Here is a 26612-nt window from a genome sequence, read left to right as displayed (position 1 = left end):
GGTTTTGTTCATTTCCATCATCTGTTTGGATGTGTTTTCCTGTTTTTCTGTAAGGACTTCTACCTGTTTGATTATGTTATCGTGTTTTTCTTTAAGGATTTGTAACTCTTTAGCAGTGTTCTCCTGCAATTCTTTAAGGGATTTTTGTGCTTCCTCTTTATTGTCTTCTGCCTTTTTATCAGTGTTCTCCTGCATTTCTTTAAGTGTGTTATTAAAGTCCTTCTTGAAGTCCTCTATCATCATCAGGAGGTATGCTTTTAAATCCGTGTCTAGCTTTTCCGGTGTGTTGGGGTGCCCTGGACTGGGCGAAGTGGGGGTGCTGGGTTCTGATGATGGTGAGTGGTCTTGGTTCCTGTTAGTAAGATTATTACGTTTACCTTTCGCCATCTGGTAATCTCTGGGGTTAGTTGTTATCGTTGTCACTATTTAAAGATTGGAGCAGAAGCTGTGTTCCACTCACCAGCAGTCTCTAAATCCTGCGGCGGGGGTCGTGGGTAGCTGACGGTACCCCGGTGCTGGTCCAGCCGGAAGAGGCCTGTGGTCCTACTCAGGCTGTTTTTCTGCTTCCCTAACTAATGTAGTCTCTGGTCCCGCGTGCAATTGGATTGGAGTAGAAGCTGTGTTCCACTCTCCAGAAGTCTTAAGATCCTGTGGTGGGTGTTGTGGGTAGCTGGTGAGTGTCAGCTGACCCTGCGCCCCAGCTGCCCAGGTGCTTTTCTGACCAGAAGAGGGTTGTGGCCCTATGTAGGCCGGATTTCTCTCTCCCCAACCAGAGCAGTCTCAGGTCCCGCGTGATTGGACTGGAGCAGAAGCTGTGTTCCACTCACCAGCAGTCCCAAAATCCTGCGGCGGGGGTCTTGGGTAGCTGGCGGGTGTCAGGCAACCCTGCGCTCCCGCTACCCTGGCGCTGATCCGGCCGGGTGAGGCCTGTGGCCCTACTCAGGCCGGTTTCTGCTTCCCTAACTAATGCAGTCTCAGGTCCCGCGCAATTGGATTGGAGCAGAAGCTGTGTTCCACTCACCAGCAGTCCCAAAATCCTGCGGCGGGGGTCGTGGGTAGCTGGCAGGTGTCAGGCAACCCTGCGCTCCCGCTACCCCGGCGCTGATCCAGCCGGATGAGGCCTGTGGTCCTACTCAGGCCGGTTTCTGCTTCCCTAACTAATGCAGTCTCAGGTCTCATTTTTTAAACTTTTAATTAACTTCAAAATCAGCATAAATAATCACCCTTAATGTCAACTTTCACTCTCCCCTGACTTCTTGGACCTTCCAGACCACAGCTCCTGAGTGGCCATAAAAAAAAATCATCTTTGCTAACATCTTAAAACAACCCAAGTCATTTATACGTGTTTGAACAGATATGATCTGTAATGAATGATTAAGTAAAACCTTTGTGTTAAATTATGATGTTAATAATGACTCTGTCTCCTGTAATTTATTATGAATTCTCAAATGCTTCGGGTTTGATTTTGATAGAATGCAGCCACATCAGAGTTTATGTGATGACTTTATTTTTAGAACTCCTTCGTTGAAGGCACACATTTCCCCACTACTGCTGCTACTGTAATTATGTACAAAACCAATCACTCATTAGAGTTAGGATACATTATCTTCTAGACAGATGAGGCTAAATAAGCAACACATTAATAATTCAGAGAGCAGTTCATTATGCATGTGGATGCCTGCTTTCTAACTGGGATAAGAACCTCATCAGCCTCTGCCAACCCTTAAACAATAGTTCTGTGTTATTGCAGCCACATTCCAGTTTACGCTTGTTAAACTGCTACTTGGATTATTTTATCAAACATTCATTTATTTGTGGTCCCTTACTGCCGAGAACAGATTTTGGAAGCTCCTTTTTTAAGTTAATGATTTGAGCAATGGGTGTTATTAATTCTCAGAATATTATAAACATGATTAATTTTCAGGCAGAGATTTATTACATAAGGATTTCAGCTATGTCAACTGAAATGCATCACTGTCAAAACAAGTATCATGGTGAAAATAGAATGCGCTCCGCACTTCAGACGCTGTGCTCAGAACTAAATCAATTTAAATTGTGGCTGAAGCAAAATTATATTCTCCAGTGAAAAAGAGTATTCTGGGCTTCTTTTATTTAGCTTGAAGCATTCTTGTTAGATCGTGATTTAGAAAGGTAGTTTAATAAGACTAGACTAGCACTGATAATGTTTGTGTGCTGTTTCTTCTCATTTTCATGGGAAGGCTAACTTTCTGAGATCCCCACACATTCCAGATATAGCCAGTGGGAATTTGAAGTGAAGAGTATTGGTCTGGGAGTCATGGATCATGAATTCTGAGCTTCGCTCTGGCCTCGGTTTCCTTAGCTGTAAATAAGTAAGTGCTAAGTAATCCTCAAGGTCTCCTGAGCAGATTGATTTTATGGGTCCTAGAGAGTGGGGCTGTGTGTAGGAAGCCTTGCTGGCAGCCTCACACGATGCAGAAGACAGAAGGAGGAATACAACCTGAGAGTAAACAGGAAAGGCCAATCTCTCCATACCGCATCTTTCTTGAAAAGGTCTTTAGATGGTTTTTATTGTTGCAGAAACTTCTAGAAGGGGTAATACTGTTATGACAGGCCATACCTAAGACTTTTTCAGTTCTCACTAAGCTATATCAGTTAACACTCAGCAAGAATCAACGAGAACTAAATTCAGGTCTCTCATCCAACACATGAAACATGGAGAAAACTGGGACAAGTGGCCAAGAGCTCCAGGTTTATGAAGAGCAGTGCCTGGCTCTGCCACAGAGCTTAGGGTGAGGTCAGCAAGCCTAACCTGTGCACTAAGCCTAACCCACACATACTCTGCTAAGACCTTCACTTGAATTTGTTCATAACCTGATATGTTAGGCAGCAATGATTACGTTTATTTTTAGATATGAAAACTTGGGTTAAGAGAAGGTAAGCACATGTTAAAGATTACTGAGCGACCTTGGGGAAGCCAAGGTTTCATGTACAGGATGTCAAACTTGCAACCTATGTTTAGCCAGCCTTGCATTGGCTCAGAATCAGGGCTTGGGTTCCTGAGAGCTTCAGTTCCTTCCTGAAGAAGCCTGGTTGAAGCTTCAGAACACTCTTTTCAGAGGGACAGCCATGTCCCTGGGACAAAATTGCTTTCTGGTATGTGTTACCCACTGCCATTCCATGTGTCTGAGATCTGCCATGCTCAGTGATACGGGGTGGGCTGGGTGAGTGTGAGGGAGTTCTAGAGTCTAAAAAGAAGCCTGAGTAGACGTGGTACAGGTTTCCCAGATGGCTGAGTAAGTAACAGAGAGTACGGAAAAGATCAAATCACTTAAAACCATGAGTCATCTTTTTCTAAAAATGAACAGTTTATTTACTAAATCATGAACACAATATACATTTTACAAATAAAATCCAAAGGCTGTCACCAGGAGTCATGAGAGTGACTGCTCCAGAGAGTTGACAGCCTGGTAGGGTTAGGAGGCTACTTAAAGGCACATGAAACTTGGCCTTTCTAGGGTAGTCAGCGAGTAGACACGAAGGGAAAGCCTCCAGTTGTAAATGGGAGAATGTCTGAAAAGACCTGTGGTTCCCTCAGAAGACGCAGAAGGCAGAGGTTAGAGCAGTGCACCGAGACTCTTTAAGAGTCTGCCCGCTAAGCTGGGCTCTGGATTTCAGCTTGAAGGCAAGGAGGTAACTCTGAGGACTTTTGAATAGGAGACTGGTCTGAGGAAATACGATAAATCTTGTGGTGATGGTCAGAATTCCAGGAGACAAGTGGTACCAGTAGAAAAAGGGACAGTGTAGGTAATTATATTTATTTATAGTCTAAAATCCTTTCAAATGAGTAGTGACAAAAATAGTATGTACTAATTATCAGATTTCAGACAGTGCTAGGTGGTACATTGTCAAGTTGAGGAGTTAAATGTGAAGTTCAGGACCACACAGATGGTCGATGGCCTCACAGGTTTTGAGCCACAGTGTTCCTGACTCCATATGTCCTGTCCCTGGTGAAATTCTGCTTGTTCCTCATCTCCAGAGCTCCTGGGTACTAAAGTCATGGGTTAGGGTGTTTCAATAATGGAAAAGAAGCTGCAACTAAGAGATCTATCACATATCCTTAGTTTTTTTTCTGATTCTTCATGCATTTTACGCTCAGGATTGGGAAATGGGGCGACAATAGTTTGTTTTCACCAAGAAGTGCCCTGGTCTCACTGACACCCAGCAGTCACATTCTGTTGGGCTATGAGCTATTTTGTTGTACTTTTTCAAGAAGTACGGTATAGAGGGTGATCTGCCTTCCAGGTACTTTTCTACCTCTCTCATTGACTGTGGCATAATATTGGCTGTGCTTATTTATATAGTAAGGTAGCATAAGTTTAAATGACAAAAATAACAAAAATTATTTTGTAAATTCATAGTAATTACCACACAATTGCATGCTTGTTCAACACAGTAAAATCCAGTGTGTTTGTACTTCACATCCATGTGCAAAGTCCGGCTCCTGGGCCTTCACTATGAAGGCAGGTGTATTACACGGCCCGGCATGGTGAAATCTAGCCAGCTGGGCCGAAGCTACTCTTAACTGGCTCTTTTCACCACAATATTGTACAACATGACAGCAGTTATGTACTGCACATTAAAAATGAAAAAAAAAAAACAACAGAAGAAAGAACTTTTGAACATTTTTACCACAAAGAAGTGATGTTTGGGGAGATTTTAAAAATGCTTAATTTGATTTAAATATTGTGAAATGCATACATGTATCAAACATTTCATGGTACCCCACTGATAAGCAAAATGTCTATGTTTTATGTTTTTGCGTGTCTCTTAAAAATAAAAATGTCGCCGGGCAGTGGTGGCACATGCCTTAAATCCCAGCGCTTGGGAGGCAGAGGCAGGCAGATTTCTGAGTTTGAGGCCAGCCTGGTCTACAGAGTGAGTTCCAGTACAGCCAGGGCAACACAGAGAAACCCTGTCTCAAAAAACCAAAATAAATTAAAATATAAATAACTCCGGCACCCTCCCAGCCGGAGGACAGAGACCTGCCCTGCAGAGAGTACCATCTTGGCTCCGGGACTCCGCCGAACTTAGTCTACAGGTTAGAGTGAGGACCACAGAGGCAGACAGCTTCTGGGACAGGCGGGAGCCACAGAGCCGCTGAGGCAGCACCCTTTTGGGGCCGCAGACATCTGGCACCCTCCCAGTCGGAGGACAGTGACCTGCCCTGCAGGGAGCGCCATCTTGGCTCCAGGACTCCGCCAAGCTTAGTCTCTACAGGTCAGAGTGGGGACCACGGGGGCAGACGGCTTCTGGGACAGGCGGGAGCCACAGAGCCGCTGAGGCAGCACCCTTTTGGGGCCGCAGACTTCCGGCACCCTCCCAGCCGGAGGACAGAGACCTGCCCTGCAGAGAGTGCCATCTTGGCTCCGGGACTCCGCCGAACTTAGTCTACAGGTTAGAGTGAGGACCACAGAGGCAGACAGCTTCTGGGACAGGCGGGAGCCATAGAGCCGCTGAGGCAGCACCCTTTTGGGGCCGCAGACATCCGGCACCCTCCCAGTTGGAGGACAGTGACCTGCCCTGCAGGGAACGCCATCTTGGCTCCGGGACTCCGCCGAGCTTAGTCTCTACAGGTCAGAGTGGGGACCACGGGGGCAGACGGCTTCTGGGACAGGCGGGAGCCACAGAGCTGCTGAGGCAGCACCCTTTAGGGGCCGCAGACATCCGGCACCCTCCCAGTCGGAGGACAGTGACCTGCCCTGCAGGGAGCGCCATCTTGGCTCCGGGACTCCGCCGAACTTAGTCTGTACAGGTCAGAGTGAGGACCACAGAGGCAGACAGCTTCTGGGACAGGCGGGAGCCACAGAACCGCTGAGGCAGCACCCTTTAGGGGCCGCAGACATCCGACACCCTCCCAGCCGGAGAACAGTGACCTGCCCTGCAGGGAGCGCCATCTTGGCTCCGGGACTCCGCCGAACTTAGTCTGTACAGGTCTGCTGACAGAGGATACTCAGAATCCCCAGAAGAACAACCTCTGAACAGAGACAACTATAACAACTCCAGAGATTACCAGATGGCGAGAGGTAAAGGTAAGAATCTTACTAACAGAAACCAAGACCACTCACCATCATCAGGACCCAGCACTCCCACTTCGCCCAGTCCAGGGCACCCCAACACACCTGAAAAACTAGACCTGGATTTAAAAGCATATCTCATGATGATGGTAGAGGACATCAAGAAGGACTTTAAAGAACTACAGGAGAACATGGCTAAAGAGTTACAAGTCCTTAAAGAAAAACAGGAAAACACAACCAAACTGGTAGAAGTCCTTAAAGAGAAACAGGAAAACACATCCAATCAGATGATGGAAATGAACAAAACCATACTAGACCTAAAAAGGGAAGTAGACACAATAAAGAAAACCCAAAATGAGGCAACACTGGAGATAGAAACCCTAGGAAAGAAATCTGGAACCATAGATGCAAGCATCAGCAACAGAATACAAGAGATGGAAGAGAGAATCTCAGGTGCAGAAGATTCCATAGAGAACATGGGCACAACAATCAAGGAAAATGGAAAATGCAAAAAGATCCTAACTCAAAACATCCAGGAAATACAGGACACAATGAGAAGACCAAACCTACGGATAATAGGAGTGGATGAGAATGAAGATTTTCAACTCAAAGGACCAGCAAACATCTTCAACAAAATTATAGAAGAAAACTTCCCAAATCTAAAGAAAGAGATGCCCATGAACATACAAGAAGCCTACAGAACTCCAAATAGGCTGGACCAGAAAAGAAATACCTCCCGACACATAATAATCAGAACAACAAATGCACTAAATAAAGATAGAATACTAAAAGCAGTAAGAGAAAAAGGCCAAGTAACATATAAAGGCAAGCCTATCAGAATTACACCAGATTTTTCACCAGAGACTATGAAAGCTAGAAGATCCTGGACAGATGTTATACAGACACTAAAAGAACACAAATTCCAGCCCAAGCTACTATACCCAGCCAAACTCTCAATTAACATAGATGGAGAAACCAAAGTATTCCACGACAAAGCCAAATTCACACATTATCTCTCCACGAATCCAGCCCTTCAAAGGATAATAACAGAAAAAAACCAATACAAGGACAGGAACCACGCCCTAGAAACAACAAGAAGGTAATCCCTCAACAAACCTAAAAGAAGACAGCCACAAGAACAGAATGCCAACTTTAACAACAAAAATAACAGGAAACAACAATTACTTTTCCTTAATATCTCTTAATATCAATGGACTCAACTCCCCGATAAAAAGACATAGACTAACAAACTGGCTACACAAACAAGACCCAACATTTTGCTGCTTACAAGAAACTCATCTCAGAGAAAAAGATAGACACTACCTCAGAATGAAAGGCTGGAAAACAATTTTCCAAGCAAATGGTCTGAAGAAACAAGCTGGAGTAGCCATTCTAATATCAGATAAGATTGACTTCCAACCCAAAGTCATCAAAAAAGACAGGGAGGGGCACTTCATACTCATCAAAGGTAAAATCCTCCAAGAGGAACTATCAATCCTGAATATCTATGCTCCAAATACAAAGGCAGCCTCATTCATTAAAGAAACTTTAGTAAATCTCAAAGCACACATTGCACCTCATACAATAATAGTGGGAGACTTCAACACACCACTTTCACCAATGGACAGATCATGGAAACAGAAACTAAACAGGGACACAGTGAAACTAACAGAAGTTATGGATCAAATGGATCTGGCAGATATCTACAGAACATTTTACCCTAAAACAAAAGGATACACCTTCTTCTCAGCACCTCATGGTACCTTCTCCAAAATTGACCACGTAATTGGGCACAAAACAGGACTCAACAGATACAAAAACATTGAAATTGTCCCATGCATCCTATCAGATCACCATGGACTAAGGCTGATCTTCAATAACAAAATAAATAATAGAAAGCCAACCTTCACGTGGAAACTGAACAACACTCTTCTCAATGATACCTTGGTCAAGGAAGGAATAAAGAAAGAAATTAAGGACTTTTTAGAGTTCAATGAAAATGAAGCCACAACATACCCAAACTTATGGGACGCAATGAAAGCATTTCTAAGAGGAAAACTCATAGCTCTGAGTGCCTCCAAAAGGAAACTAGAAAGAGCACACTTTAGCAGCTTGACAACACACCTAAAAGCACTAGAACAAAAGGAAGCAAATTCACCCAAGAGGAGTAGACGGCAGGAAATAATCAAACTCAGGGGTGAAATCAACCAAGTGGAAACAAGAAAAACTATTCAAAGAATCAACCAATCAAGGAGCTGGTTCTTTGAGAAAATCAACAAGATAGATAAACCCTTAGCCAGACTCACTAGAGGGCACAGGGAAAGCATCCTAATTAACAAAATCAGAAATGAAAAAGGAGACATAACAACAGATCCTGAAGACATCCAAAACACCATCAGATCCTTCTACCAAAGGCTATACTCAACAAAACTGGAGAACCTGGATGAAATGGAGAAGTTCCTAGACAGATACCAGGTACCAAAGTTGAATCAAGATCAGGTTAATGATCTAAACAGCCCTATATCCCCCAAAGAAATAGAAGCAGTCATTAATAGTCTCCCAACCAAAAAAAGCCCAGGACCAGATGGGTTTAGTGCAGAGTTCTATCAGACCTTCAAAGAAGATCTAATCCCAGTTCTTCACAAACTATTCCACAAAATAGAAACAGAAGGTACTCTACCCAACTCATTCTATGAAGCCACAATTACTCTGATACCTAAACCACAAAAAGACCCAACAAAGATAGAAAACTTCAGACCAATATCCCTTATGAATATTGATGCAAAAATCCTCAATAAAATTCTTGCTAACCGAATCCTAGAACACATCAAAACAATCATCCATCCTGACCAAGTAGGTTTCATCCCAGGGATGCAGGGATGGTTCAATATACGGAAATCCATCAACGTAATCCAGTATATAAACAAACTCAAAGACAAAAACCACATGGTCATCTCGTTAGATGCGGAAAAAGCATTTGACAAGATCCAACACCCATTCATGATAAAAGTCTTGGAAAGATCAGGAATTCAAGGCCCATACCTAAACATGATAAAAGCAATCTACAGCAAACCAGTAGCCAACATCAAAGTAAATGGTGAGAAGCTTGAAGCAATCCCTCTAAAATCAGGGACTAGACAAGGCTGTCCACTTTCTCCATACCTATTCAACATTGTACTTGAAGTCCTAGCCAGAGCAATTCGACAACAAAAGGAGATCAAAGGGATACAAATTGGAAAAGATGAAGTCAAAATATCACTTTTTGCAGATGATATGATAGTATATATAAGTGACCCTAAAAATTCCACCAGAGAACTCCTAAGCCTGATAAACAGCTTCGGTGAAGTAGCTGGATATAAAATTAACTCAAACAAATCAATGGCCTTTCTCTACACAAAGAATAAACAGGCTGAGAAAGAAATTAGGGAAACAACACCCTTCTCAATAGTCACAAATAATATAAAATATCTTGGCGTGACTCTAACTAAGGAAGTGAAAGATCTGTATAATAAAAACTTCAAGTCTCTGAAGAAAGAAATTATAGAAGATCTCAGAAGATGGAAAGATCTCCCATGCTCATGGATTGGCAGGATCAACATTGTAAAAATGGCTATCTTGCCAAAAGCAATCTACAGATTCAATGCAATCCCCATCAAAATTCCAAATGAATTCTTCAACGAATTAGAAAGTGCAATCTGCAAATTCATCTGGAATAACAAAAAACCTAGGATAGCAAAAAACTCTTCTCAAGGATAAAAGAACCTCTGGTGGAATCACCATGCCGGACCTAAAGCTCTACTACAGAGCAATTGTGATAAAAACTGCATGGTACTGGTATAGTGACAGACAAATAGACCAATGGAATAGAATTGAAGACCCAGAAATGAACCCACACACCTACGGTCACTTGATCTTCGACAAGGGAGCTAAAAACATCCAGTGGAAGAAAGACAGCATTTTCAACAAATGGTGCTGGCACAACTGGTTGTTAACATGTAGAAGAATGCGAATCGATCCATTCCTATCTCCTTGTACTAAGGTCAAGTCTAAGTGGATCAAGGAACTTCACATAAAACCAGAGACACTGAAACTTATAGAGGAGAAAGTGGGGAAAAGCCTTGAAGATATGGGCACAGGGGAAAAATTCCTGAATAGAACAGTAATGGCTTGTGCTGTAAGATCGAGAATTGACAAGTGGGACCTCATGAAACTACAAAGCTTCTGCAAGGCTAAAGACACCATCAATAAGACAAAAAAACCACCCACAGATTGGGAAAGGATCTTCACCTATCCTAAATCAGATAAGGGACTAATATCCAATATATATAAAGAACTCAAGAAGGTGGACTCCAGAAAGTCAAATAACCCCATTAAAAAATGGGGCTCAGAACTGAACAAAGAATTCTCGCCTGAGGAATACCGAATGGCAGAGAAACACCTGAAAAAATGTTCAACATCCTTAATCATCAGGGAAATGCAAATCAAAACAACCCTGAGATTCCACCTCACACCAGTCAGAATGGCTAAGATCAAAAATTCAGGTGACAGCAGTTGCTGGCGAGGATGTGGAGAAAGAGGAACACTCCTCCATTGTTGGTGGGATTGCAAGCTTGTACAACCACTCTGGAAATCAGTCTGGCGGTTCCTCAGAAAATTGGACATAGTACTACCGGAGGATCCAGCAATACCTCTCCTGGGCATATATCCAGAAGATGTCCCAACCGGTAAAAAGGACACATGTTCCACTATGTTCATAGCAGCCCTATTTATAATAGCCAGAAGCTGGAAAGAACCCAGATGTCCCTCAACAGAGGAATGGATACAGAAATTATGGTACATTTACACAATGGAGTACTACTCAGCTATTAAAAAGAATGAATTTATGAAATTCCTAGCCAAATGGATGGACCTGGAGGGCATCATCTTGAGTGAAGTAACACAATCACAAAAGAACTCACACAATATGTATTCACTGATAAGTGGATATTAGCCCAAAACTTAGGATACCCAAGATTTAAGATACAATTTGCTAAACGCATGAAACTCAAGAAGAATGAAGACCAAAGTGTGGACACTGTGCACCTTCTCAGAATTGGGAACAAAACACCCAGGGAAGGAGTTACAGAGACAAAGTTCGTAGCGGTGATGAAAGGATGGACCATTTAGAGACTGCCGTATCCAGGGATCCATCCCATAATCAACTTCTAAACGCTGACACCATTGCATACACTAGCAAGATTTTGCTGAAAGGACCCAAATATAGCTGTCTCTTGTGAGACGATGCTGGGGCCTAGCAAACACAGGAGTGGATGTTCACAGTCAGCTATTGGATGTATCACAGGGCTCCCAATGGAGAAGCTAGAGTAAGTACCCAAGGAGCTAAAGGGATCTGCAACCCTATTGTTGGAACAACATGATGTACTAACTAGAACCCCGGAGCTCTTGTCTCTAGCTGCATATGTATCGAAAGATGGCCTAGTCAGCCATCAATGGAAAGAGAGGCCCATTGGACTTGCAAACTTTATATGCCCCAATATAGGGGAATGCCAGGGCCAAAAGAATGGGAATGGGTGGATAGGGAAGTGGGGGGGCGCTATGGGGGACTTTTGGGATAGCATTGGAAACGTAATTGAGGAAAATATGTAATAAAAATATTAAAAAATAAATAAATAAAAATAAAATATAAATAAATAAATATTTTTTAAAAAGTCTTAGTCAGTAGAGATGGGACAATCCTAATGCCTTAAACTGCATTAGCCTTTGAAGGCCTAACATTTGTTAGGGGAAAAGCAACCTTATCAATGGTACTGACAGGAATGTTTGACATATAAGGTTTGATATAAATGTGACTGGAAAGTCACATGGAAGGGAGACATGTTACAAAAGATGAGTGTAGAGTCTAGACATATGTGCCAAAGAGCGAGAGGAAGAGGGAGCAGGGAGAAAGACTGTGGATGACTTACAGAAAAATAATGATATCTATTCTCTGATGGGCACTGATCAGCTCAGTCCCTCGGAGCCTGAGGTCTGCCTACAGAGCTCCAGGAACACCAAAGCCAGCTATTTCTTTTGACCTCTCCTGTTTCAAGTCATTGCAAAAGTCTAAGCACCTGTGGTACCCCTAAGTTAAAGACTTGGGTCAGGAACATTCCTCTTTTACCAGTCATGGTTCTGTATGCAGGCCTCCAAACCCCCAGTTATCTCACAGAAACAGCTGATTGTCCAAGACAAATAGAACATGTTATAATTGGTGTGCTGCAAAGCTGCTAGCATCTTATTCTTTAGTTTTTGCAGATTAAATTTTAAATGTTTTAGGAAATATACAAGCAAAGCTCTCTGAGCCTACTCTAGCCAGTCGCTGGGACAGCTCCAACTGACAGGTGTGCAAACCGAAGTGAGGGGCATGAAAAGTTCAGGGCTACTTGGGAAGAAGCAGGAGGTCACAGCAAGGAAAAGAGATGAGAATAGGTGACACAGTTGAAATCTATCATGTACATGCATGAAAATACCACAGTGAAACCCATTTATATGTACAATTAACATCTGCTAATAAAAAAAACATTTAAAAATAGCAGTTTCCCAACAGAAAATGTATTTAGTTCCAAAATTGGCTCCCTGGAGGAAAGGGAGTTTTGGAAACACTAATGTGACTTACTTCTGTAAAGTACATTATGGTAAGGGAGTGCTACTTGCTAGCCCTATCAATAGAATGCTGATAATGTGTTGGTTGGCTTTACAATAATAACTATATGACAGGGGGGTTATTTAGCTTATACTTTGGAGGTTCCACTCCTTGGCGGACTGGCCCATTACCTTGGACATCTGGTGGGGGTGACAGATTGCAATGATAGAAAGTTCATAGTAGAACAAAACTACTTACATTGTGACCCACGGAGTGCAACAGAGACTACAATAGACAAACAACCTTACAATACCTTTTGAGGAAGACCTAAGGGTCTTCCACAGAACACTACCTTCTAATGGTTTCCTCATCCTTTAACATGTGACCTTTAGGAAACAGCATCCAAAATGCAATAACAGAGACCCTTGATCTGAGGTGATGAAGACTGTGGCTTATATATGTGGCCTTTTTCTTTCAAAAACATACTACTGCAGTCCAATCATGAGAAACACATCAGGGAAAAAAATAGGAATTTTAAGAAATTACTAACCACTACTCCTCGAGATCATCATGTTCATCAAAAACATGGGAATCTGAAAAACTGTGAAAGCCCAGAGGAACATGAAAAATTGAATATAATAAGAACATAAGGACTGAATATAATATGACACTGAATATGAGAAGGGATCCTGAAACAGGAAAGAGGAAATGGGGAAAAACTAATGAAATTCAAATAAAGTATCAATTTAAGGTAGGTAATAGCAGTGTAGCAGTTTGGGTCCCTAGTTATGACAAATGTTCCAAAGCAATGTAATATATTAATAGCAGTGCAACTGAGGTAGGATAAACACTTCTGTGTTACCTAGTAATTTTTCTGTGAATCTACAACTGTAAAGTTAAATTTTGATTTAAAATGTTTTCGAGTCTAACTTTCAGTTGTGGCTTCTCTAGGCACCAGAAACCAGTCGCTATGCAGTGATGTCCACCCAGCTGAAGCATGACAACCTCTCACTAATCTTCTATTACGTTTTCCTCCAGATGTGTAAGGCCCATGGCATTGGCTATGACCTTGAGGTATGAGGGGGTTATAGTTATAGTTCATTAGGGCTGGACCCATCAGGTATGAGCAGGACTCAGCGGTTAATAAACTGCTACTCCTTCACAGAGATGTTTTTTAAGATTGGGTGGGTGTATTCAAAAGAAGGTTTGATATTGTACAGGACAGAAACCTGTACAACATGGGCAAGTCTTAGTCTGGAAAGTTCTCTCAGCCTTGCACAACCTCATAATAGAGCCCTAGCCCTGGTTACCAGGTTTAGAAGTGCCCTGGAAGATCTCCTGATCTTCAACAGACACACCCTGAGCGAGCCTCCAGAGCCTGCCCACCGATGCTAGCTGAGAAACAGCCTCTGGGTTTTCTCAAGTAGAACACAAAGTACTGTTTCCTCACAATTGGAGGGTGGAAGTCCAAGGTCAGGCCACTGGTGGATTTGGCTTCTGGTAAGGGACCTATTTGTTTATCTGTAGACTACTGTCTTTATCTTATGTCTATAACACACACACACACACACACACACACACACACACACACACACACACGGGGGCCGGGGGAGAGGGAGAGACAGAGAGACAGACTCAGCACACACACTCTGTACTCTGACACACACACATACAATCTCTGGTATTCTAGGGTGTTCTCAGACACTACATGACCCAGTGCCTACTTGAGCAAACCCAATATATCACAACAATATCAAAACAAATTCATTGCCCACATGTAATCTCTCTCTTCCTCTCCCTCTCTCATTCTCTCACCATGGGAGGTGAAGCCTTTTGTATAAGGCCACCAGTTCTAAAGGATCAGGGCTCTACTCTTATGACATTATTTAACTAGTCACCTCCTTAAAGACCCTGTTTCTAATATAGTCACTTAAGTGTTTTGTTTGAAATACAAGCTAAAGAACATCAAAATGAAGTCCTTATCATTCTGCTGTTTATCTATGATAATTTCATTTAAGAAGGATTTCTGATTATTTTAAAGAGGGGGCAGTATCCCCATTTTTGCCCCTGTGCAGCTGCTCCACGCTAACTTAGCTTCTCCATAGGCCATATGAAGTGCAAGGCTATTCCTAAACCAGGACCTCCAGTTTGTATCCAGCAAGCCATGTTACTCTGGAGAAATAATCTCCTATCTTTGACTTGGATACATATTTTCAAACTTCTGACATACCAGGATGTTCTAAGACTCTATGTGACACAGTATCTATTTGAGCAAACACCACATATCACATCAACAACATAAAAATAAATTCACTGTCCATAAATAATGGCATGCTAATTATACAGTTGCAACCTAACTGAATGTTTTGATTTGTAAAGATATAATTTAATACATATTAATTTTAAGCAAGCGGTCTGCCACTGAGCCACATTAACAGTCCTAATGTATATGAATTTTCAGTTTTATTACCAATACTGTTTTCAAGAGTCAACTCTTGGTTGTAGTATCAATTCAACTTTCGACTAGAACCATGGCGGGGACCAAAGAGCTCTTACAAATGGATCTGTACGAGCTGCTAGGCATTGAGGAGAAGGCGGCAGACAAAGAGGTGAAGAAGGTGGACAGGCAAAAAGCACTGTCCTGCCACCCAGACAAAAATCCAGATAACCCCAGAGCAGCTGAACTCTTCCAGCAGCTGTCCCAGGCCTTGGAAGTGCTGACGGATGCTGCAGCCAGGGCTGCATATGACAAGGTTAGGAAAGCCAAGAAGCAGGCAGTAGAGAGGACCCAGAGACTTGACAAGAACAGGAAGAAAGTGAAACTTGACCTGGAGGCCAGGGAGCAGCAGGCCCAGGCCCAGGGGAGTGAGGAAGAGGAGGAGAACAGGAGCGCTACCACACTAGAGCAGGAGATTGCTAGACTTCGAGAAGAGGGTTCCCGTCAGTTGGAAGAGCAGCAGAGGCTGATCCAGGAGCAGATCTGCCAGGACCGAGAACAGAGGCCGAGAGGAAGAACAGAAAATACTGAAGGCAAAGGAACCCCCAAACTAAAGCTAAAGTGGAAGTGCAAGGAGGAGGATGAGTCCCAAGGTGGCTACTCTAGAGATGTCCTCCTGAGGCTTTTACAGAAGTATGGGGAGTTTCTCAACCTGGTGCTTTCCAGAAAGAAGGCAGGCAATGCCATAGTAGAGTTTGCAACTGTCAGAGTTGCGGAGCTGGCTGTCAGAAATGAAGTGGGCCTGGCTGACAACCCTCTGAAGGTTTCCTGGTTGGAGGGACAGCCCCAGAGCACAGTGGATCCCTGTCCCCCAGGACTGTCAAAGGGCTCAGTGCTGTCAGAAAGGGACTATGAGAGTCTCGTCATGATGAGCATGTGCCAGGCAGCTGAGCGCCAGCAGCTGATCGCCCAGATGCAGCAGGAAGATGAGGGGCGGCCCACGTAGCCCTGGCTCCAGCCTTCCCACCCCACACCCTTTCTGAATCATCACCAATAAACTTTTTAAAAAACAAGCCAACAAACAAAAGAGTCAACTCTTTTGGGCCCTTTAAAGCCATTCAAACTTTAAGCACAGTATGAATTGTGAACAGACCTAGGATGACATTTGGCAACCCCAGCAAGCTGGCAAGGCACTGTCAAGATCATGAGGACCTTCGGTTAGCCTGATCTGTGCTGGTGCAAACATATATAATGGAGCTGATACATTAAATTTGCAGATTACATTAAATCTGATGAAATGCAGAAAGAATGGCAAAGCCAGAATGAACTGATACCTGAAATTGTTACATCTGCTGCACACAATCCTTTCAGAATTAGTTTTCTGTCCCAAACTGATGAGACTGAAACATCCCCATGTACCACAGGGTAGCTAATCTATTTGTTTTATTTTTCTAAAGTGTCAAAACAGAATATGTTTTGTAAATCAGCATATTTGGCAGGGATGTTGCAAAGCCCAAAAACAAAACATACTTTATCACTTTCTACTACCTGAAATGTGTTTATTCTTGAATTAAAGGCTTTGCACTTGATTAAGTGTTATAATAATTTTGAGAAAAAGTAAAGCCCAGTAGGAGTTATTTACACCTTTGTTTCTTGAGTGATAAGATACACTTCTTTTTCTTTTCTTTTTTAAATTCAGTCTCTATAGAGACTGTAAAACATTGCCAGTGCTGAGTGTATTTCAAGTTGTCACGGCAGGGTATTGGGAAAAGTTTTAAATTAGCAATCATTGTGCCTAGGATAAACCTCATTGGCTATGGTACTACAACTAAGAGCAGATTTTACAGGGAAAACGTGTTGCTATGGTCCAGGGGAGCAGACACATTGTGCAGAGGAAGGTGATCCAGCAACGGTCAGTAGCCTTGCTAGGGAAAGCTAGGGAAAGAATGAATAGAGAGGTACCACAGACAGCCATCACGGTTCCCCAGACTCACCTGCAGGTTTGCTCATGTCCAATAACTTACAAAGGATGAAAGAATGAAGTGAAATATGGATTGGGGGCAACAGATTAATGGAACAACACAAAGAAGAAAAACAGAACTAGAAGCAAAGGAGATATTAAAGAACCCATCTGAAGAAAGCAGAGAGGATAACCAGAAAGAAAGCAAAACCATAAATATTTATGAATCTAGAAATATATATTTATATTACATATATAAATATATAAAGATAATATATCATATGTACACATACACATATATATGGATTAGGGGCAACACACAATATATATTTGTGCGTGTGTGTCACAAAGAGAGAGAGAGAGAGAGAGAGAGAGAGAGAGAGAGAGAGAAGAGACTGCTAAAGGAAGAGAGAGTCATCTGAGCAGGTTGGTATTTTACAAATTTCCCAGGTGTATTATTGCCTGATTTTTTTCTGAAGTGGGCGCTCATATTTCTTGACTTTAAGCATTAATGCAGAAATATATCCCTAGTAAGAACTTTCTACCCCCATTCCTCTTCCTCCTCTTCTTTTCCTTCCCCTTTACTCCCCACCCCCTCAATTTTTGATTTTCTGAGACAAAAAACGTCTTGCTCTGAAGCTTAGTTTGGTCTTAAATTCATGGTGATCTTCCTGCTTTGCTTGCTTCTTCCTGGACTACAGGTGTTCTTCATGACTTCTCTCAGGATGGGAAATAGACAGTGGGGCAGCCCTGTAGAGCACTTACCGTGTGCTGGCCACATGAGTGTTTTCACTCCACTATCGCATTTCTTCTGCAGCCCATCAATGCTGTTTGAATGTTGACCATTCTTGACTGCTCTGTCAAAGAATACAAAAATTTTGAGCCTCTAAATGTATCAGGAAGTATGTAGCAAAAATGAAAATAAACAGATTCTAGAAAGTAGGAACTTGGAAAAGCTGGAAAAACTAAGTTTTTACATTTCTAAAAGGAGGTATAAAAATATATTGAAAGGGGCTGGCAAGATGGCTCAACTGGTGCATGCCACACAGGCCTGACAGCTTGAGTTTGATCTCCTGACCCTTGGAACTGTGGAAGGAGACAACAAACACCACAGAGTTTTCCTTGAACTTTACACATGGGCGAAATACACCAAATACAAACGAGTAAAATTCAGCCTTGTAATAACGATCAAATTAAATTTATGAATACAACGAATTACTAAAACCTCTGAATGGATCTCATAGTATGAGTGCAGCAAAGATCATAGAGTCTAGCAAATGTTTTAATAAAGAAAGATTAACTCAATAAAAACAGACAAAGGTTATCGCTCTCCTACTAAAGTCTGACAGGCCTAAGACAACGACAATTGAGAGAATGAGAGGAGCACAGAAACAAGAAAACAAATAGCAAACCCCTGGCCGTGTGAAGAGAGAAGTGCGGATGCAGTGAGTGTATCGGAGTGACACTGGAGCTGTGCAGTTGCTTTATGCTGTGTGTGTACACACCAGTAAGTGCCGGGGCACCTCAGAGGATAGCCTAGGGTGTCAGTTCTCACACAGAAAGGGACTGGAGATATGTGGAAAGTGGAACAAAAGGCTATAGCATGCATATATTTAGTATATCAAGAGGGGAGGAAACTTTTAAAATAAATACTGACATAATTTTCCAAAAGTGGTGAATTATATCAAATTACACATTCCACAAACAGCTGCAAATGATAAAGATACATTAAGAATAACCACACCTGGGAACCTCTTTTAGTTTTGAAGATCAAAAGAAAAATAAAATCTTCAAAATAGATAAGAACAAAACAAACCATCTTCTGTCTGATTGCTGCTTAGTAGGACTGATGGTTGATAAATAGGACCCACAAAAGGTAAACAATGATTAAATCAATCTTTTAAAGCATGGAAGACAAGCTCTGTTGCCTAAGTATTAATTCCCAGAAAAAAGGATAAACATCAATAAATACCCCATAAAACCTTGGATTGAGAAGTCTATGAACATTTCTGATTGGGTATTACATGCTAGGTGACATGGACTTATTTGAACAAAAAGGAGAAATAAAATTCTGAAGTAAAAACCACTGATTTGAAGTGATTTGCTATACTCATGTTAATAATAATAGAGCCCTAGAATTGTCCAGTAAAATATGTGAGCCACAGAGATCATTTACATTATTTGCCTCACTGTAGTTTTTAAATGTGAAAAAGTAGGCAAGGCAATATATTTATTTTAATATATACACATAAATCCAATGTATTAAAATATTTTATCTCAACATAATCAGCATAAAACTATTGAGATATTAGTGAGTACATACCATGGATGTTCTTTTGCGTCTGAGTTACCTCACTCAGGATAATATTTTTTAGTTCCATCCATTTGCCTGCAAAAGTCAAGATGTCCTCATTCTTAATAGCTGAGTAGCATTCCATTGTGTAAATGAACCACATTTTCTGTATCCATTCTTCTGTCGTGGGACATCTAGGTTGTTTCCAGCTTCTGGCTATCACAAATAAGGCTGCTATGAACATAGAGGAACACGTGCTTCTGTGGCATGGTGGGTCATCTTTTGGGTATATTCCCAGGAGTGGTATAGTTGGGTCTTCAGGTAGATCTATTTCCAATTTTCTGAGGAACCTCCAGATTGATTTCCAGAGTGGTTGTATCAGTATGCAATCCCACCAACAATGGAGGAGTGTTCCTCTTTCTCCTCATCTTCTCCAACATGTGTTGTCACCTGAGGTTTTGATCTTAGCCATTCTGACTGGTATAAGGTGGAATCTCAGGGTCATTTTGATTTGTATTTCATATTTACATGTTTGCACTAAACATTTTTAAATTGATTTACCTTTTTATTGAAAGACATTTTATGCAATATATTTTGACCATGCTTTTCCCCTTCCCAGTCGCCCCACTTTCCTACCCACCCAACATTGTGTTCCCATTTCTATCTCTCTTTAAAAAGCAGACAAAAAGCCAGGCGTGGTGGCACACACCTTTAATCCCAGCACTCAGGAGGCAGAGGCAGGTGGATTTCTTAGTTCGAGGCCAGCCTGATCTACAAAGTTAGTTCCAGGACAGCCAGGGCTATACAGAGAAACCCTGTTCAAAAAAACAAAAAACAAAAAACAAAACAAAAAAAGCAGACAAAAACAAAAGAAAAATAAACATACTAAAAACGAGCAAACAAACACCAAAACCCCCACAAAAATGAAAATCAAAATAGACAAACAAAGGACTGATAAGACAGACAGCCAGGCATGGTGGCACATGCCTTTAATCCCGGAACTCGAGAGGCAGAGACCTACATAAGTTCGAGGCCAGTCTAGTCTACAAAGTGAGTCCAGGACAACCAAGGCTATTTATTACACAGAGAAACCCTGTCTTGAACAAAACAACAAAGACTGATAAGACAAAAGTGCCTAAACTAAGCAAAATAAGACAAAAAGTCTATAAAGTATAAAGTTCATTTTACATTGACCATCTAGTCCTGGGAATGGGGCCTCTACCAAGATGTGGTTAATATACCCAGTTCCATTCCTTTGGAAATGTTTCCTTTGCCAGCTGCTATCAATTGCAGATACCTTCTTAGTTAGGGATGGATGTCCACTTGCCTTTCCTGGTGTTGGGACCCTGTCTAGCATGACCTGTGCAGGCCATATGCTTGCTGCCAGTCTCTTAAGTTCATATGTACATTACTCCAGTTGTGTGCTTCATTGGTGTCATTCAACGCCTCTGGCTCTTAAGACCTTCCCCTCCTCCTCTTCCACATAGCTCCCTGAGATATTAGGGGGAGGGCTTTGAGGAAGACACATTTAGGATTGACTGGCTCCAAGTCTGTCACATTGTCCATTTGTAGGTCCCTTGTTTAGTTCCCACCCACTGCAAGATGCTTCTCTGATAATGGCATAGTAAGGCACAGTTCTGTAGATATATCAGTATGTTCCCAGGAGTCATTGTATATTCCTTTAGTGGAATTCCTTTAGTGGTCTTCCTAAGCATATGACCTATCTAGACTCAGGTTCTTGGCCATTTTACTAGAATCAGTTCCATTTCATGGACTGGAATCAGAAAGTGATTGGTTTACTCCCATAACATCTGTGCCATTATTTTGCCAGTATATTTTGTGGATAGGTCACTGCTATAGTTCACAGGGATTGTAGCTGAGAGCTATGACTTCTCTCCTCCAGTAGTATGCAGTAGAAACGTTAGCTGGGGTGAAGCTTCTCGTTAGGTACCAGCTTGACTTCTCCATGTTTGATGACATATGTAGTGTTGTCTTCCGCAATAGGACCTCACTGTCAGGTTGTAGTAAACCAATAGTCCTGGCAATAGCCTGTGATGTTTGGAAGTTTCCATGGGCTACCTGTGGCCAATGTAACCTATTCCAGGCACTGGAGGTTTTACTTGGTAGCATAAGAGTTTAATTGGGGCGTTGTCTTCACCTATTACTTTGTGACTCCATTTAGGTTCTTCTTATCTATGTATATATTTTAGGAAGCTTCTACAGTAGTAGGTTTTCATATGGCTTTCCACATGGCCTTTAGTGTCAATTGACCCTTTTCATATCTTTCTTTACCTTTCTCTTCTCTCCCTCACACTGTTTAATTCTTCTGTTCCAGTCTCCCACTGTCTCTCTATAACTACATATTCTTTTTCTCCTTCCTTAGTAGATTCTCCCCTTGCCCCTTACTCTATAACTCCTGCGGTTAAACAGATTATAGCACGCCTATCAAAGGCTTAAAAGCTAACATCTGCGTATATGAGAATACATAGCATATTTGTGTTTTAAAATCTGAGGTATCTCAGTCACAATATTTTTCTAGCTTCATCTATTTATCTTGTGAATTTCATAATTTCATTTTTATTAACAGATGACTAATATTCCATTGTGTAAATGTGCTATATTTTCATTATGCTTTCATGAGTTGATGAACATCTAAGCTGTTTCCTAGTTTCTGGCTATTATGAATATAATAGCAATAAACATGATTGAGCAAGTGTATTAGTGAGGGTTCTTCAGAGTCACAGCAAATGTCTCTTTAGTAGCATGTAGAATTCTTTGGGTATATGCTCAAGAGTATATACCTGCATTTGGACGTAGACCAATTCCCAACATCATAAGGAACTACCACACTGATTTCTATAGTGGCTGTACAAGTTTGCACTCCCACTAGGAATGAATAATTGTTCCCTCCTCCCCTTTCTCACTAGCATATGTTATCATTTGGTTTACTCACTTTGGCCATTCTGACTGGTATAAGAGAAAATCTCAAAGTAGCTTTAATTTGCATTTCCCTGATGATCAAGGATGTTGAACATTTCTATAAGTGTTTCTCAGCCATTGTGTCTCACCTTTTGAGAACTTTTACTTAGTTCTGAACTCCATTTTTATATTGGGTTATTTGGTTTTTTTTTTTTTTTTTTTTTTTTTTAGTTCAGGTTTTTAAAAAATTCTTTACATTTTAGATAAAGCCTCTATCAGGTATATGATTGTAAATGAAGTATTCTTATAAATGTAAACTGAATTAATCCAATGTTTGTATTTCTTTACTTTATGCCAGTCCTCAAAAACCAAATACATAAATATTAAGATTTACTTAAAACTGCATCTCAATAGCTGAGCAGTTTAATGATCTACCTTAACTTTCTATGCTAATCTGGCTACCTCCCAGCCCCATCACACAATACTTGCATATTATTATTGATCTAGTCCTTCGGACCCCTTCTTTACAGCTCCAATTCCTCCATCCTCCCTGCTGATCTGAATCTCCTCTCTCCTCCTCTCCTTCCTCTGATGGATGCATGTCCCTCCCTATTCTCTATTCTGCCCAGCCACTGGGTGATTAGCATTTATTGACAAAGTAGAAAATAAATGGTAAGAATTATTTACATAAACTTGACATGACACAGGAAATGCGTTACAATGCCATATCTGGATTGAAACAAGCTATGAGGTTGGAGAAATCAGCATTTGAATAACACAAGAGTAAACTTTACACAGTGTATAAAACATTAAGCCTACATATGATTAGGAAAGATCTTTTCCCATTCTGTAGGCTGCAAATGATCTTGTCCTTTGTCATACAGCTTGATGAGGTTCCATTTATTAATTGTTGGTCTTACAACCTATCCTACCCATGCTATGTTCAGAAACTATCTTTCTTTGCTGATAAATTCAACCCTATTCCCCACTTTATCTTTTAACCACATTCAGGGCATATGGTCTTATGATGATGTTTTTGGTCCACTTGGATTTGAGTTTTGTACAAGATGATAAATATTTGCATTCTTCTAATGCAGCCATAAGCCAGAACCATTTGTTGAAGATGCTGTCTTTTCTCTAATGTGTATTTTTTTTACTTGTCAAAAATCTTGTGTGTTGATGTATGATCTGGGTCTTCAATTCTAGTCCATCGATGAACACGTGTGTTTAAAATATCAGTAACCATGCTGTTTTTATTATTATAGCTATAGTACAACTCGAGATCTGGGATGGTGATACCTCCAGCTGTTCGCTTATTATTCAGAATTGTTTTAGCTATTATGGCATTTTGTATTTACATATGAATATAAAATTTATCCTTTCAATTTCTGTAAAGAATTGTATTGAAATTTTATGGGGATTGTGTTGAATCTATAGATTGCTGTTGGTAGGATGGCTATTTTCACTGTATTAATTGTATAGCCATGAGGGTGGCAGATCTTCCCATCTTCTGGTGTCTTTCAATTTCTTTAATATCTTAAAGGTTTTATTATACAAGACTTTCATTTGCTTGGTTAGAACTATCCCTGAGGTTTTTTGTTGTTGTTTTGGTGGGACTATTTTGAAAGGTACTGTTTCCCTGATTTCTTTCTCAGTCTATTATTTGTATATTGAAGGCTACTGGCTTTTGTGTGTTAATTTTGTATCTTGCTACCTTGCTCAAAGTGTTTATCAGAGGTAGATGTTTTCTGGTGGAGTTTTCAGGTCTTTTGTATAAAAATCATTTTACCTGCAAATAAAAATATTTTGACTTCTTCCTTTCCTATTTGTATCCCTTGAGGGCCTTCACCTGTATTCTAGCTAAGCCTTGAGTACCATATTGAGGAAGTAGGTCATCCCTCCTTGTCTTGCTCGGATTGTAGTGGAAATACTTCAAGTCTCCCCCTGCTTAAGTTGATGTTGGCTATGGGCTTACTGTAAACTGTCCTTACTGAGGTGTGCCCCTTCTACCCTAGTTTCTCCAGGACTTTTATAATGGAGAGATGTTGGATTTTGTCAAAGGCCTTTTTCTAAATCTAATGAGATAATCATCTGGTTTTCATTGTTCAGTCTGTTTAATTTATATATGTTGAACCAGTCCTGCATCTCTGGAATGAAGCATCACGGTGAGCAATTTTTTAATGTGTTCTTGGATTGAGTTTGAAAGTATTTTATTGAGAATTTTTGTATCCATATTCATATGGAATATTGGTTTATAATTTTCTTTTATTGTTGGGTCTTTGTATGGTTTTGGTATCAGAACAATAACTACCAGAGAATCCCACAATACCTCTCCTGGGCATATATCCAGAAGATATTCCAACCGGTAAGAAGGACACATGCTCCACTATGTTCATAGCAGCCTTATTTATAATAGCCAGAGGCTGGAAAGAACCCAGATGCCCCTCAACAGAGGAATGGATACAAAAAATGTGGTACATTTACACAATGGAGTACTACTCAGCTATTAAAAAGAATGAATTTATGAAATTCCTAGGCAAATGGATGGACCTGGAGGGCATCATCCTGACTGAGGTAACCCAATCACAAAAGAACTCACACAATATGTACTCACTGATAAATGGATATTAGCCCACAAACTTAGAATACACAAGATATAAGATACAATTTGCTAAACACATGAAACTCAAGAAGAACGAAGACCAAAGTGTGGACACTTTGCCCCTTCTTAGAATTGGGAACAAACACCCATGGAAGGAGTTACAGAGACAAAGTTTGGAGCTGAGACGAAAAGATGGACCATCTAGAGACTACCATATCCGGGGATCCATCCCATAATCAGCTTCCAAATGCTGACACCATTGCATACACTAGCAAGATTTTGCTGAAAGGACCCAGATATAGCTCTCTCTTGTGAGACTATGCCGGGGCCTAGCAAACACAGAAGTGGATGCTCACAGTCAGCTATTGGATGGATCACAGGGCCCCCAATGGAGGAGCTAGAGAAAGTAACCTAGGAGCTAAAGGGATCTGCAATCCTATAGGTGGAACAACAATATGAACTAACCAGTACCCCCTCCCCCCCTGAGCTTGTGTCTCTACCTGCATATGAATCAGAAGATGGCCTGGTCGGCCATCAGTGGAAAGAGAGGCCCATTGGTCGTGCAAACTTTATATGCCTCATTACAGGGGAACGCCAAAGCCAAGAAGTGGTAGTGGGTGGGTAGGGGAGTGGGGGGGAGGGTATGGGGGACTTTTGGGATAGCATTGGAAATGTAATTGAGGAAAATACGTAATAAAAAAATATTAAAAAAAAAGAATTAGGAAAGGTGCCTTCAGTTTATATTTTGTGAAATAATTTGAGAGGTATTGGCATTAATTCTCCTTTGAAGATTTGGGAGAATGCTGCAATAAATATGTCTGGCCTTGGAGTTGTTCATTGATTTGTTTGTTTGTTTTGATTGGGAAACTTTTAATTACTACTTTGTTTCATTTAGGGGCTATGGGTCTGTTTACATTGCTAAATTGATCTTAATTTAACTTTGGTATGTTATATATGTCAAAACAGTCACTGATGTAAGTTTTCCAGTTTGGGGAATTTCTTCTCTGGTCCTGTCATTTTGCTGTTCTATATACTTCTTTTACCTTATAGGTACCTCCTTCTGTAGACTAGGGAATTTTTCTATGTACTTTAAGAAATAGTTTCCATGTCTTGGATTTCTTCATCCTTTATCCTTATAATGCATAGATTTTGTCTTTTCATAGTGTCCCATATTTCCTGAATGTTTTGTGCCTAGACTGTCTTTTAGGTTTAACTTTCTTTTTTTAAGATTTATTTATTTTATGTGTATGAGTACACTGTTGCTCTCTTAGACACACCAGAAGAGGGCACTGGATCCCATTACAGATGGTTGTGAGCCATCATATGGTTGCTGGGAATTGAACTCAGGACCTCTGTAAAAGCAGTCAGTGCTCTTAACCACTGAGCCATCTCTCCAGCCCCAACTTTTTTTTTAGTAGAGCTATATAATTTTTTTTAACCTTACCTTCAACACTCTTTCTTCTGTCTCATAATCTGCTGGTAAGGCTTACCACTGAGGGTTTTGTTTGACATCCTACAATTCTCATTTACAGTTTTTTTTTTTTCAGTTTGGGTTTTCTTTAATGAGTCCATTTTTTTCTGTTTTACTTTCATTATTTCATTGAACTGTTTGTTTTCACAGACTTCATTAAGGGATTTATTCATATCCTCTTTAAGGTCCTTGAACATATTCATAATTGCTATCTTAAAGTCTTTGACTTGTGTTTCACAAATATTGCATTTC

General features: G+C 41.0%; 1 protein-coding gene, 1 non-coding gene and 1 pseudogene across 7 annotated transcripts in view; 2 read left to right on the top strand and 1 right to left on the bottom strand.

The window, feature by feature from the left end:
• Positions 1-26612, top strand: part of Iqch (IQ motif containing H) — a 210309-nt gene that overhangs the window by 174102 nt on the left and 9595 nt on the right. For all 6 annotated transcript variants that reach the window (XM_085844697.1, XM_085844696.1, XM_085844698.1 and 3 more), the window contains one exon: positions 13630-13752. In XM_085844697.1, coding sequence (XP_085700823.1) covers positions 13630-13752 — 123 coding nt within the window. The remainder of the gene's footprint in view (positions 1-13629; positions 13753-26612) is intronic.
• On the top strand, positions 15209-16121 carry LOC110302008 (dnaJ homolog subfamily C member 17 pseudogene; annotated as a pseudogene).
• Positions 16815-16955, bottom strand: LOC115032092 (U4 spliceosomal RNA). Its single transcript, XR_003837720.1, has one exon. It is a non-coding gene; the product is annotated as a U4 spliceosomal RNA (small nuclear RNA).

The sequence above is a fragment of the Mus caroli genome, unplaced genomic scaffold, assembly GCF_978045245.1.
Source record: "Mus caroli unplaced genomic scaffold, Mus_caroli_1 scaffold_11, whole genome shotgun sequence".
NCBI classification, from domain to species: domain Eukaryota; kingdom Metazoa; phylum Chordata; class Mammalia; order Rodentia; family Muridae; genus Mus; species Mus caroli.
The sequence above is the reverse complement of the archived record's forward strand: the minus strand, read 5'-3'. Positions and strand labels throughout refer to the sequence as shown.